The 14,656-nt window shown below is 35.4% G+C and overlaps 1 protein-coding gene and 3 non-coding genes across 4 annotated transcripts in view; all 4 read right to left on the bottom strand.

The window, feature by feature from the left end:
- Positions 1-14,656, bottom strand: part of Wdr43 (WD repeat domain 43) — a 42,234-nt gene that overhangs the window by 16,150 nt on the left and 11,428 nt on the right. Inside the window, exons 4-10 of the mRNA XM_076833320.2 lie at positions 12,470-12,590; positions 11,318-11,457; positions 8,363-8,465; positions 6,556-6,620; positions 4,681-4,852; positions 3,085-3,171; positions 1,809-1,937 (exon numbers count right to left, since the gene is read on the bottom strand). Coding sequence (XP_076689435.1) covers positions 1,809-1,937; positions 3,085-3,171; positions 4,681-4,852; positions 6,556-6,620; positions 8,363-8,465; positions 11,318-11,457; positions 12,470-12,590 — 817 coding nt within the window. The remainder of the gene's footprint in view (positions 1-1,808; positions 1,938-3,084; positions 3,172-4,680; positions 4,853-6,555; positions 6,621-8,362; positions 8,466-11,317; positions 11,458-12,469; positions 12,591-14,656) is intronic.
- On the bottom strand, positions 1,460-1,537 carry LOC143380825 (small nucleolar RNA SNORD53/SNORD92). Its single transcript, XR_013088701.2, has one exon. It is a non-coding gene; the product is annotated as a small nucleolar RNA SNORD53/SNORD92 (small nucleolar RNA).
- LOC143380824 (small nucleolar RNA SNORD53/SNORD92) lies at positions 2,482-2,559 on the bottom strand. Its single transcript, XR_013088700.1, has one exon. It is a non-coding gene; the product is annotated as a small nucleolar RNA SNORD53/SNORD92 (small nucleolar RNA).
- On the bottom strand, positions 11,862-11,946 carry LOC143380826 (small nucleolar RNA SNORD53/SNORD92). The gene has a single exon (XR_013088702.1). It is a non-coding gene; the product is annotated as a small nucleolar RNA SNORD53/SNORD92 (small nucleolar RNA).

Raw genomic sequence — 14,656 nt, 5'->3', positions numbered from 1 at the left:
CTAATATAGGGCTGGGACTGTAGCTTGCCTGGCATGTGTGAGGCACTGCGTTTGATCCTCAGCATCACATAAAAATAAATAAATTAAACAAAGGTATTGTGTATATCTACAACTTTTAAAACAATTTTAAATAATTTAATAAAAAGACCTAATATAGTTGAGACAAAAACATACCCAACTGATTTACTGTCTTTTTTCTTTTCCTTCTCTCACATTAACATTAATAAGAATTCTTTAATGTTTAACGAATCTATTATTATTTTTCATTTTTAACTTGTAAAATAATAATAAAATCAATTTTGACGGTTTTTTAAATAGATATTTTTTCAGTTGTAGTTGACACAATACCTTTATTTTATTTATTTATTTTTATGTGGTGATGAGGATCGAACCCAGGGCTTCGCACGTGCTAGGCGAGCACTCTACTGCTGAGCCACAACCCCAATCCCCTTGAGTTAATATATCCCTATAAAAAAGAAAAGAAAACAAAAAACAGGAATCATTTCAACCCCCCCCCCAAAAAAACAAACATGTTCATTTTTATTCAAAAGGAATCTCACTACCACAAGGACTACATGGAAGACAAGTGAAACATCTCCAATTTAAGTTTCCATAAGCTAACAAAAAATATGAATGCCAAAGAAGCATGATTTGAAAATGTTAATTCACAGAATCCCACTATGGAAGATTCAACAGAATTAAGGAGCTGGCATCTGATTACTAAAGCACAAGAAACAACCCATTACCCCCAATCTAACTATCTCTTGGCAAAAACTTCAGATCTGTAAAAGGAAAAAAAAAAATTATCAACAGAGCATGTTTATGCACCCCCCAAACAATTCATAATATGTCTTCCTATTTTTTTAGTGATTCCAAATGTTTTATTAGCTAGATGCTTTTATTAGCTATATGCTTTACTACAGACAAGTGTTCTTGATAATATTTCTTAATTTAAACATACATGACTATGATACAAAGACCCAATTGAAAGAACTGATCCCTGACTGAAACCATAATTTGCCAGCTCCTTGGTAGTAAAGTGAAGATATAAATCTGTTCTATGACTAACAAAGCAAACAGATGTGCTCTGGAAAGCTTCCTACTTGATTTATCCTAACATATGGAAAACATTAAAAAGGAAGGAAATTAAAGAAATGAATCTAGGCCAGGCTAAAGAAAGCTCATACTTTTATTTAAGGCCAGATATCACACTACTAAGGAATGATGTTTATGAACAGCTAGGTTACCTCCAACCCCTCCAGCTAAAGAATTGATAAAATTCTAGATTACTTAGACAAAAGTGAAGAATGTGAATGAAAGATGAAAAGGAGAACTCTGCAGAGATTAACTACAATAACTACAGAAGGGTTTTGAGTGAAAAAAATAATAACGTTTATAAACATTTTAAGCAATTATAATGACCATTTTTAAAGACCAACTGGCACAAAACCAGCCAGGATCGCTCAGACAGCCAAGAGAAAAGAGCCATCACTGGAACTCAGCAGTATGCGAAACCCAATGAAAATCATCACAGCAAGTCCTGGCTTATTCAATTTTATATTATCCTGTTAATTATTAACAAATGGCCAAAATTTAATCAAAAAAAATTACACTTTCTCAAGTCTTATAAAGGTGACAATCTAGAATTTGGGGACCTAAGCTGCCTGGGAGGAACATAGAACAACAGCAACAAACTTAGGACATTTCTTATAAAGATTCAGCTTTAGCATTATTCTATATACTTATTACACTCTCCCAAGCACTATAAAATCTCAAACTCAAGTATCTGGTCAAAGGGGTTACAGTACCTCATTTCCTCCTAATTTCCTCTTGGTCTCTACTTCCTTGGCTGGTGGAGGAGGTCTGATAGCAGCATGATGCCCAGGAATCCCAGGCACCAGAACTTTTGCTTCAGAATTCATCATTGGTGTTCTCACCTGTTAAACACAGTTTTGGGAATGTATAAAAGGAAATTATGCCTTACACTCCTTATGGTTCCTCAATGAGAAAACAAACTCTTCAAAAGGCTTTTCTATTGAAAAACTCAACGTAATCTAATTGCCATGATAGGAATACAAGGAAATTTTAACTGAATGTTGGCAAATTAAGTTTTAACATAATAACCTGAGAATACGTGGCTTTAAAACTTCTGAGACTTTGTTAAAAGTGAAAAACAGCGGGCATGGTGGAGCAAGTCTAAATCTCAATGAATCAGGAGGCTGAGAAAGGAGGATCAGAAGATCAAGGCCAGCCTCAGCAAATCAGTGAGGCTCTCAGCAACTAAGTGAGAACCTATCTCAAAATAAAATATAAAAAGGACTGGGGATGTAACTGAATGATAAAGTGCCCTGAGTTAATCCCCAGTCATCCCCCTCAAAATGAAGGAATAAAAAATAAGAAGCAAAACCTACAGATTACCCAAGGACACACACTGATTTAAAAATGTTAAAGACCACCTCCAAAAATCAATCTTTGCCAGAAATGCTCAGACAGCCAAGAGAAAAGTGTCATCTCTGAAACTCAGCCAGAAGCGAAACCATGTGGTTGTCATCATAGCATTTCTGGGCTTTCCCATTCCCCTTAAACTGTTAAATACATGACATTTACATGTAGACACCAAATTAACCAAGTTAGTTATATTCAAACCACAGCACCACAATGATGCCTTTTATGTGTGGGAATAAATTTTAGCCTCATTGTGGTTTTATTGCACCCTAAAACACAATATTCTTCTCAACAAAGATTTTTTTTTTTTAAAGTACTGAGACTGAGAACCATTCATTAACAAAGTTAATATTCACTGCTACGTATTCCCTGTCCTGATGATCACATACCCGGGCAAGAAAGAACTAAACCCAAGGTTTTTAATTCTAGCCAGCCAGCCAACCATTCTCTCAGTCAACAAATCAAGAGCACCTAAATGAAATTTTATAATCTTGGTATCTAAAACTGTAATCCCACAAAATTTTTAAGGCAAGATCACAAAGTACAGAATTAAAAAGATAAATGAAGTTTAACACTACAGAACAATATCCCCCAAATGTCATTTTTACTTAATTTACTTGGAATGTGGAATGTACTTACCTTTGTTATGGCTGTTTCTACTTTTGGGGCCCAGCAGTTTGAAATATCTCTTACTAAACACATATGAGTTTCTTTGGAGTTTAAAGCCTAGAAAAATTTTTTAAAAGAAGGGAGATGGAGGGAAGAGAAAAGAATGTCAAACAAAGCAATTGGGAATAAGAACAAAATGACAATGATTAATTGTGCATTTTCTAAAAATAAAAAAATTAGTGTGGAAGGCTTCCTCACTAAAATGTTGGCCACAATCACCACTCTTACAGCAACTGGGGAAATGGGAAACTCCTAAGACACTGCAGAATTTTTTACATTCATAATTTAAAAGAGCAAATGGACTTTTTTCTTCTTCATTCTTTTTGGCAGTACCTGGGATCTAACTCAGGGGTGCTCCACCACTGAATTACATCCCCAGCACTTTTTTTTTTTTTTTTTTAAGTTTTTGAGGCAATGTCTCATTAGGTTGCCCAGGTAGGTCTCAAACTTTCAATTCTCCTGCCTCAGCCTCCTGAGTTGCTGGGATTACAAGCATGTGCCACCACACCCAGAAGATTTTTATTTTTAAATCTATGCATTAGGGTTTTTTTTTTGTTTCTTTGTTTGTTTTTAAGTATTCACTGGGCTGGAGACGTGACTCCATGATAGATGCATGAAGACTTGGACTTAATTTCCAGCACCAAAGGAAAAAAATAATGGTGAAAAAAGGTATTCTATTTTTTTCTGGGGAAGAGGGATACTAGGGATTGAACTCAGGGACATTCAACCACTGAGCTACATCCCTACAATTTTTTTTTTTTTTTTTTTTTTTAGAGACAGGGTCTCACTGAGTTGCTTAGCACCTCACTTTTGCTGAGGCTGGCTTTGAACTCTTGATCCTCCTGCCTCAGTCTCCCAAGCCGCCAGGATTACAGGTGTGCACCACCATACCCAGCGAAAAAGATACTTTTTAACTCAACAAATGGTGGCCATGCATTATTCCACTCATAGTTTCCCTGAGGGCCTTATTAAGTACTAAAAATGCAAGCTCAAGCAATCACCTATATGGACATGCCAATAATTCACAAGTGTTCAAAGAAACTTCTGTAGTAAAAAATGTTAAGTCATTGCACTGCCCACTGCAATCGCACTTAGAAAATACAATGGGTGCTATCACAAAGGGCTCTAATGAAGATTTCCATTTTATGTAACTAGGCAAAATTCAACACAAGTCATACCTGTGCTAACCAAAACAACAACAGTAGGAACATGAGGCTCCTGGGCACCAAGAGGAGGCTAATCCCAACTGAGATGTATAAATGTAAAATAAAATGCACACCAGAAGACAAAATGCCAAAAGAGGGAAGTGTAAAACAACATTAAATATTTCAAAACAATGCTTTATATCAAGTAAGTGTGAAAATGTTATTTTAGGTATACTGGGCTGAATAGAACACAAAGTTCTTACAAATTAAAATAAACCACCCAGTGGAAGGTCCTATTTCTCCTTAAGTATTCCAATGAGTAGCCAATGTGTTCTTAAAAAAAAAAAAAAAACAAAACATTCCTCTTTCCTAAGGATGGGTTGATGCCATATTGTTTTTCTCCAGAGTAGCATCTACGTACCACTCGCTCAATAGTAGGCTGAAACCAACTGCCATACACAAGCAACAATGACATTTTGTCTGGGCAAAAGCCAGCTGCTAGAATAGGGATGGGTTTTGGTGTTGATTTCTTGCCTTTCCCAGGTGTTGTTATCTGAATTGTACAGTTTGAAGTCAAAGGCTTTTTGCAGTGTCTAGGAATAGGGAAAAAAAAAAATATTAAGATTAGAGAATTTCAAACAACACCTCTTACTAATTCTCTGAAGCTGGCACCTAATCATGTAAAGTAACCCTGCTCTAACCTCCACACTACCATCACTACCTAAAGCACAAGTATGCCTTTCAAGATTTCACCTGTCTCCACCAACACCTCCATGCTAAAACTGACCTTGAAACACACCTGCCCCTCTGCCCCACTCTGTCAGGACCCAGGAAAGCCCCAAAAGGAGGACCCAGGCAGGCACAATGCCACATGCCTGTAATCCCAACCATTAGGAGACCAAGGCAAGAGAATTCCAAGTTCAAGACTAGCCTCAGCAACTTACTGAGAGCCTATTTCAAATTTTTTAGACATGGGGATATAACTCAATGGTTAAGTTTCCCTGAGTACAATCCCCAGTACCAAAAGAAAAGGACTCCCTAAGTTCCCAAATGACCTCTCACCTGCTCCAACCCGCCCCTCACTTCAGCCCTTACACACACATTCTCTCTTCCAGCCAGTCCCATCTCCAACAGTTCCCAACCCCCAGAAGCCTCACTATGACCTCTGCAATATAGCTCCAGAAACAAAAGTATGTCTTCCATATCTAAGGACATTTTTAACCTTCTCTTCCCTGGCTCATCCTTGCAACCCTCTCAAGTTGTAGCTGTTTTCTCTCCCACACCCTTGTGCCAGAGACCTTAGTAAGGTCTGATTTATGTGTGCTCCTTGTTCTCCACTGACACTTCAAGACTATAGTCTCTCCCTCTTTCACCTGAAAACTTTCAAATGTTGTCAGCAACACCCTTCTTGTTGCCACCTCTGGGTTACTCCCCTATATTTCTGGAAGATTTCAGTGGTTTACTTCCTTCTTCCCAACACTGCTCCCTAATGAATTCCTTTCTTGGCAGTTGCCATATTTCATGTTCAGGCTGAAGAGACTTCTAATACTCTGGTATCTCAGTTCCTACCTCCAATGATTGTACCCTTCATTGTATTTCAGTCACACATTCCTCACACCTTAGATATATTATCACTTAAGTGCACCCCCCTCTATCATTTAAAATTAAAGCTATCTTTCCAACTTACTCCTTCAAGTATAATAACTTCACAACTATACCTAGAAACCAAGAATTTGCATCTCTGCTTTGGCCTTTACCTCTCTTTAGACTATTTCCAGCATATCACACAGAATGAGTGCCTCAAAATTTAGATCAAATCCTATCAATGCTCCACTTAAAGCCCTTCAACAGTTTACTAGTACCCAAGAAGAAATATCCAAGTCCTCACCGGGCTCACTATCTCTGGGTCCCAGTTCCTTTAGGCCTCAATTATACATTCCATGTACATACCACTATGTAAATAAGTCTCAAAGGCTACACACTATGTTTATGGATACCCCTAGGAGAACTCAATGGAGGAAGATTCGAGTTTCTTGAATGTTTGAAAGTGAGTACATACTACTTTTATAATGGTCTATAGTTAAATCCCTATACTTGTATTTTAAAAGTCACTCTCCTAACCACACACAAAAAAATTAAAATAAAATGGTCCATAACTCCAAAAACTTGGGTTCTTACTGTATTAATATAAATAAATAAACTAAATGAACTGTAATATACTGAAAGAATAATGAGGTGGAAATATGAAAAATAAACAGGGAAACAAAATTTCTGACCAGGAAAACTTCTTACTTACCCATTTAATATGTGTTCAAAAAGATGGACCTGACCATCTCTGCAAACAACAGCTAACTTGACAGGCTAAAAGAAAAATGTAGCCGATTAACTCAGTGAATAATATGCGTCAGTCCCCAATCCATGAAAACTCAATTTTCTTCCCATCCTTTTAAATAATCAGAGGAAAAGAACAGCGAGGATCAACTTAAAAATGATTACCTCTGGCAAAGGAACAATCTGTGTTACTGTCAGACACACAAGTAAAATATTGAGCAGTATTAGAATTGAGGTTTTGTTTTGGAATTTTACTTTAAAGTACTATAACTACAATTTTATTAAAGTCAGAATTAGCTTCTTGTGCCATCACCTTTTTTAAAAAGTCCTGTTTTATTATTGACAATTTTAAGTATAGTGCCAGTATTATTATAAGATAAAAAAAATTAAATCTAAATGTAGCAAAAGAATTCAGTCACAAAATAAGAAAGCAAAAATCCAGTCCATTTTCTAAAGTTATTGAGCATGATTTCTCTTATTATAGAAGTTACTAGAATTTAGAGTCAAAGTACCTACCACTAAAAAACCATACACACACGTTTTAAACTTTTTGGCAAGTGATTTTGTTTAATAACATGGGAATAAATACCAAAGTGTTTCTCATTATATTACTTTCCTATGATCAAAACTTCTATAATAAACATGAGATAGTGCACCAATCACACCAAATGTTCTCAAACCTATGACTTTATAAAGTATATAATGGTTACATGTTGGATTCCTAGGATAGTTTTCTAAAAATACTTAAAATAACTATGTTATCTCCTCACTATCTGAACTGGATCCTAAAAGACAGAATTCCTTATAGGCAATCACTGATCTAATCAACATCCCCACACTTCCATTATAAAGCCAAGCTTGTAATCCCAATACAGAAACATGCACCCATGTCCAGACATTTCAGGGACTGAGGCAAGAAGATTCAGCATTAGAGGCCAGCCTGGGCAAGGCCCCCCACCAAAGGAAAAAAAAAAAACCACACACACAAAGAAAAACCCTGAGTTTGCTAACAGCAGAATCAATATCTAAACCAGTCTCTTAAATTTTAAACCAATGCTCATTCCACTACAGTTACTTTTCAAAAATATTAAAACAAGATGAAAAATTTCTAAATCATCTCTAAATCCCTAAGGGTTTGCAACATACAAATTTCAAAACCTGTTATGAAATATCCTAAAACTGTCTTAAAAAAAAAAAAAAGATTCAAAGATTTTGCCCAAATCAAAATCTTACCCAGCTTTAGTCAAACAGACACATGAACATGAAGAACTTCAGTAAAGCCATATTTATTTAATGCTGAAAATTCTAAAAAAATAAAAAAGCATCAAACAGAATAATGTGGTTTCCCCACCCTCTGTTACCAGTGAGCTACCACCAACCCATTTTATTTTTTGAGAGAGTGTCACTAAATTGCCCAGGCTGGTCTCAAACTCTACTTCCAAGTTACTGGGATTACAGACATGTGCCCCTTTGCCCATGGGATATCATTCTTGGAACAAAACACATCTTAGTTAGGACCTATAAGATTTTATAACCAAAAAAATGCATTTGATACAACAATTTTGTTAATTTACATGATGACTTAAATATACACTACCTTTGTACACAAACCTTCCCCTTCCTTTCCTCTTGTAAGAACTTACCACAGTGATGTAATGTTGCTTCCACAGTCTAAGATTTTGGTTACATTTTGTTATTACTCCCTCACATCCATACTTTAAGACTAAAGTTTATTAAATCCAAAAACAATTCTCAAAAATCAAGCCACCTACCTCCTCTTTATTTTCTGACAAAGTCAAGTCAATATAGACAGGTTCATCAGTGACCGTAAAAGACATCACTGCACTCTTTTCTTTGTTTTCTGACCGGACCTGCCTAGAAAACAAAAGCAACCATTAGATAAGAAGACAGATTTACCCAAGAGGAAAATCACAGTATTTGAGTCCCTATAGTTTTTGTTGATCTTTTGAAAGCTGAGTAAGATTATTAAATGTCAAAATAAGGGGAACACCCATGCCACAACCTTATTAGCATATTGGTTTGGAAAGACAAAGTATTAATACATTTCTGGCAAATTAAAACAATGAATAACATTCTCTATCCTGTTCTACTGATCTCTTTGTCTATTTTGATGTCATCACAATGTTTTGATTAACAACAGCTTGATAAAAGCTTGAAGTTTTGATGTCAGACTATGTTAGTCCAACTTTTTTCTTGTTTTTCAAAGTCACTTTGACCATTCTTATGTCTTTTTCATTTCTATTTAAGCTTGAGAATTAGCTTGACAATTTCTCTGAAAAAGGCTGATGGGATTTTGGTTTGCATGGAGTCTACAGTCAATTTAGAAATAATTCACTTTATAACAATATCAAGAAAAAGTGTCCAGAAATAGACATACTGTGTCTATACCCCCTTCCACACACTCACCATCCTCATTCTTCATGGACTATGTATTTGTGAATTCACATACTTGCTAAAACTTACTTGTAACCCCAAAATTATTGTCTGGGAGCATTCATGTTTATTCAGTCATGTGTGAGAAAATGAAAGCTGCAAGCCACCCAATGCCCAGCATTTCCAGAAATCTGAACAAGGCTTCATCTGCCTTATTTCAGCTCTTATGTAAGAAGTCTACTTAGTGCCATCGTTTCTGAATTTTCATTATATTTGTTTATTAGTAATTTCACTGTTTAAAGTTACCCAAGGGCTAGGGTTGTGGTTCAGTGGTAGAGCGCTTGCCTAGCATGTATGAGACACTGGGTTCAATTCTCAGCACCACATATAAATAAATAAAATAAAGATCCATTGACAACTAAAGTAATATTTTTTAAAAAAGTAGCTACCTAAAAGCATAGTACTAAAGTGTTGTATATGTTCCTAAGTGCAATAAGGTTCTAATGTGCCTTATAGAGAAAACATATGTCAAATAAGACTGAGTTACAGTGGTAGGAGTCTAATGTTAATCAAAATACATACTAAATAAGGTATCTTTAAACAAAACACACATAAAATAATGTTATGCAATTCCTAGATGACAAAAAATGCTCTGACCAGAGGCTACTGATAACCTAAATATTTTTCTCCATCAAAGGAGTTATGGTTCAGGATCCAGTACATCAAAGTTCATACGGACTTGACAGAACAGCTATGAATACTGAGAATCAACTATATACTTGTATGAGTGTGTGTATACATAGGTAAAACCAACTCAGTGGAAACAACCTCTTCAAAAAATAGTACTGCAATCACTGAATACCCATAATGGAAAAATATGATCATTAGGCATTTGTGGTAGGAACTGCAATTTACTACCACAATGAAACATCACTACCCATCTATTACAATGGCTTAAATTAATTGCCATACCAAGTGTTGGTGAGAATGTGAAGAAATTAGTACTCTCTTACATAGCTATCAGAAATATAAAATTATACAACCTCTTTGAAAAACAATCTTAAAAAAATTAAAATGTTCACCTATCATACACTCTAGCCACTGCTCTCCTAGGTACTCACTAAAGAGAAATGAAATCATGCCAGTCCAGATTTGTACACAAACATGCATAGCAGCTCTAACTGTAATGATCCTAATCTGTCAACAAACCTGGAGACTTGGGGTAGGGAGGTATTAGCAAAGGACCCAGAAAACTCTTGGGAGCAATGCACATGTTGTCTTGCTTGTGGTCAAGGTTTTCAAAATATGCACATGTAGATCAAAGCATCAATCTGTACATTTTAGAAGTATGCAGTTTTCTTAAGTTAGACCTTAAATTTTATTTTGTATAAAAATGAGTTAACAAATGTGATTTTACAAACACTATTCAAAAATCAACTTCTTTTCATCAACTTGTAAAAATTCCATCTTAGCCCATCAATGAGAGATAACATCATCTCCTCAAAGTACTGAGATAGCATGTGCACACCATCAAACCCAGCTTGGTGAGCTGCACTTCTAAAGATAAGCACTGTTTTGTAAATACATAGTAATTTTATATGGTCAAGGACATGCTCAACTAATTATTACTAGAATGAGAAACTATTTCCATTTTTAAAGACTCTTATTACCCATGAATAGCAGTTGGGAATAAAAGCACCATCAAATGCTGACATAAAATCCAAAAAATTTCTCATTTAAAAACTTTCTGATGGCTCTTTAACATCAAACTAATTTTTATTTTAAAAAATCTCATTTAGAAGAAGATGGATTAAAAGTAATTTCTGAGGGGCTGGGGATATAGCTCAGTTGGTAGAGTGCATGCCTCACATGCACAAGGCCCTGGGTTAAAAAAAAAAAAAGTAACTTCTGAGTGAATTAGTAACAACAACTACTACAAAAAAAGGGGATTATTGGTAAATCTCAGTAATAAGTCAGGAAATTTTATATCCTCAGCAAACCATCTGTAAATAGATATTATTGCATTAATCCAGTGGCACCACATATTCAACAGAATGAAGTTTTCCTAAAAAAATATTTTAAGCTACTTTTAAACTGCCCATTCACAAAAATGCCGAGATCCCTGCATCTTCAAACAGAGAGATTATATTATGTAATGTTCTTAAGTGTTCTCAAAATATATTTTTTAAGCAGACTAAATTCTTTATTTACATGTCAAGGTAATTCCAACATTAAATGCAATAAAGCAAGTTTCATACTCTTTTTTATTAACCACATAAGCTTTGACAGATTTTAAGGCAAAGCTGTGTCCCAAATTCAAAAGAACTACCTACCAGACATTAAGTAACCGGTCATGCACTGCTCCAGATAAGAAATAAAGACCTGTAATTCCATCAAAGGGCTGGCTCTCATTAGGAGGTCTGATAGTAGTGAACATAAGTGATGAAACTGGTGTCGCATGTCCTGTGAAGTGCTAGAAAGTTAAATCTTATTTAGGAGAGGATGGATTCAAAGCACTACAAACATTAAAATTCCCTAGGTATCATCATAAATAAGCGCTAAATTATATTATCTAACAAAAGAGCTCTAAAGGGAAGTAACAATTCTATTTAATAGTAAGCAAATGATATTTATGTTATAATCCCCTCTTCTTAAAAATAAAAACTCTGAAAACACTGAAAATTAAGATGTTCCTTTTAACTCCCATGATCCTACCACATTAACTTTATTTCTTCCATTTTTTAATTCTATCTATTTTTATTTTTTTTTTAACAATGTTGAGGATTAAAACAAAGGGTCTCTCACATGGTAGGCAAGGGCTCTACCATTGAGCTACATCCCCAGTCCCAGTTCTACTCATTTCTCAAGTGTGCTCAGGTGCTCAGACACAGCCAAGGAATTGTAGGTCCTCATTTTACTCTCAGTGAGTCGAAACCACAATTTTAAGGCATCATCACAGCACCAAAAGTTGAGTAACCTCTGAATTCAACTGTTTTTCCCTCCTAATACTAATCTCCATAGTTAAACACTATAAATGGACCAAATCCTGGATACAAGCAAAAAAACAAAATTACCACAATCCTTGCATGGTAGAATAGATTTTAAGTTCAGAGTCCATTTGTATATTTTATTCAGTTTTTTGAAAAATGCAAACTTGTCTATAATGTATTTAATATCAATGAATCAAATTTGGAGGCTAATTTTTATCTAATTGATGTACCTAAAAATTAAAAAATCTGTTTGGGCTGGTTGCCGGGGGGAGGGGTAGGTCGAGATGGGGATCTCATTAGGCTGCCCAGACTGGACTCAAACTCCGGGGCTCAAGCAATTCTGCTGCCTTAGCCTGCCAAGTGCTGGAACTATAAGATACCATGGAGCATGACTAAGAATTTGTACTTATGAAACAACAATCTACGACTAAAACTTCTTTATCTTTCTCTTACATACTGTATATGATTGACAGCTTAGAAAATAATTTGACTCACTCTGTAGACTTCTTTGGTCTCCAAAACCCATAGTTTGATTGTTCGACCAGCTGAAAGCAACATTTTTCCATCTGGGCTGATACACAGGGAAGTGACGCTACTATTGTCACCTTTCCATTTGCTGTATAGTGAAGAGAGGTAAACACATCTCACTGATGGGGCAAAACAAACCATAAAACAACAACAACAAAAAACAAGCAATAAAAATACAAATACCATCAGAAATCCTAGTACAATTGCATCCCCTAAAATCCTGTGTTAAGTTCATAACCCTAGACATATTAGAGTGAAGTCTCCTTCATAGGTTCCTCTCAACATGGCATGTTATGAGGAAGAGGATAAAAAATTCTCCCATCTTATAGGCTTTTGTAGGTATCTTATATATTTTTGATGATGAGCCATAATGGGTTAAAGCATAAAAAGCACTAGAGAAGAACATTCTACACACTGACATTTTAAGGCCCTTCAATCAAGCCACAAATAAGGCCCCAACAATTGAGTCACACACCCACACCAAAACCTTTCAATCAGCTTTTTTAATTTTTAAGATGCAATAGGCAGCCAAGGATCTTCAGCAATTTAAAGAATGCCTTCAACATGAAAAATAGACTAAATCAGACAAATCACCACACATCACCCTCAAAAGATGATCATAAAGAGAAAAAAATTGAAATATTACATCTATTATTTTCAGAGAACTAAAAAAATTCAATGATAAAGAAATATAGAAGAAATTTAAAAACCCTCCTAGAAGTTAAAAATACGAGAGAAATTATAAATTCTATAGAAATTTTTTGGTTTTTTTTCCCCCCAGTACTGAGGACTGAAACCAAGGGTGCACTACCACTGACCTACATACCCACTTTTTTTTTTAAATCTTATCCACTGATAAAGTCTACAGCCACAACTTTTTTTTTTTTAAAGAGAGAGAGAGAGAATTTTAATATTTATTTTTACTTTTCAGCGTACAAACATCTTTGTTTCTATGAGTGCTGAGGATCGAACCTGGGCCGCATGCATGCCAGGTGAGCACGCTACCGCTTCAGCCACATCCCCAGCCCTTTTTTGTTTTGTTTTGTTTTGTTTTGAGACAGAGTCTAAGTTACTAAGGGCCTTGTTAAGTTGTTGGCCTTGAGCCTGCCTCAGCCTCTTGAGTCTCTGGCATTACAGGTGTGCACAAAACTACGCCTAACTCAACAGAAGGTTTTGAAAATGAAATTGAAAAAATTAAACAGACAACAAATAACAAGGCAAAATGAAAAACCAGAGAAAACAAGTCAGAAATTGAAATAATCAATTCACAAAATACAAGATCTGAAAAACAGTATATAGTAACAGTGAGTTAAAAAAAATAGTGAATAAAATTATCTAATGAACAGTACAAGAAAAATGAAGCATGCGAATTTCTAGGCTGCCAGGCTAAATGGTCTCATCCAGCACCAATGCAATTAATTAATTAGAGAGCACATAAAATTACAGAATACCCAAGATAATTAACACTGAAAAGACAATGGAATAAACACCTTCAAAGTCCTAAAGGAAACCACGGTAATCCCGACCACTCCAGAGGCTGAGAGGTGGGAGGATTACTGGAGCCCTGGCAACTCCATGAGGCCCTATCCCAAAATGAAACAAAATAAAACATTCTGAGGGAAAGTAATTTCAAACTAAAATCTTTATCCTCAAACTACCAATGAAGAAAGTAGAATTAAAATGACAACAGTGAGTAAACAAAATCTCAAAAATTCACCACAAACATACCCTTTTCTTTAAGAAGCTATCGACCAATGTTCCCTAATCAAGAGAGGGGAAAATGTCATCCAGGCAACAGAGGCTCAATCTAACAAGAAAAATTTTTCAGGAGGATGATGAAAGCAAATCTCAAAATAGTGGCTATTCAGCAAACCCAGGACAATAGAAATTCTCCCAAGAAATAAATAAAACTAATTGATGTGGCTAAATATAACTGGAAGATTTACACTACTGTTAAGAATGAGAGTAAACTAATATCAGGTACATATTAAACTATGTGAAGAAAACTATGTGATAAACCCCAAGAAAAGAAAAACTTTGTACAAGAAAATGCAAACCTGGGATAATCCAAACCTTAGCTTTAACAATAAGGAATCATAATATAAACAACAAATACGGCTGAACCAAATCTAATATAATAACAAGAGAAGGAAG

This window comes from Callospermophilus lateralis, chromosome 14 (assembly GCF_048772815.1).
Source record: "Callospermophilus lateralis isolate mCalLat2 chromosome 14, mCalLat2.hap1, whole genome shotgun sequence".
In the NCBI taxonomy this organism is placed as follows: domain Eukaryota; kingdom Metazoa; phylum Chordata; class Mammalia; order Rodentia; family Sciuridae; genus Callospermophilus; species Callospermophilus lateralis.
The sequence above is the reverse complement of the archived record's forward strand: the minus strand, read 5'-3'. Positions and strand labels throughout refer to the sequence as shown.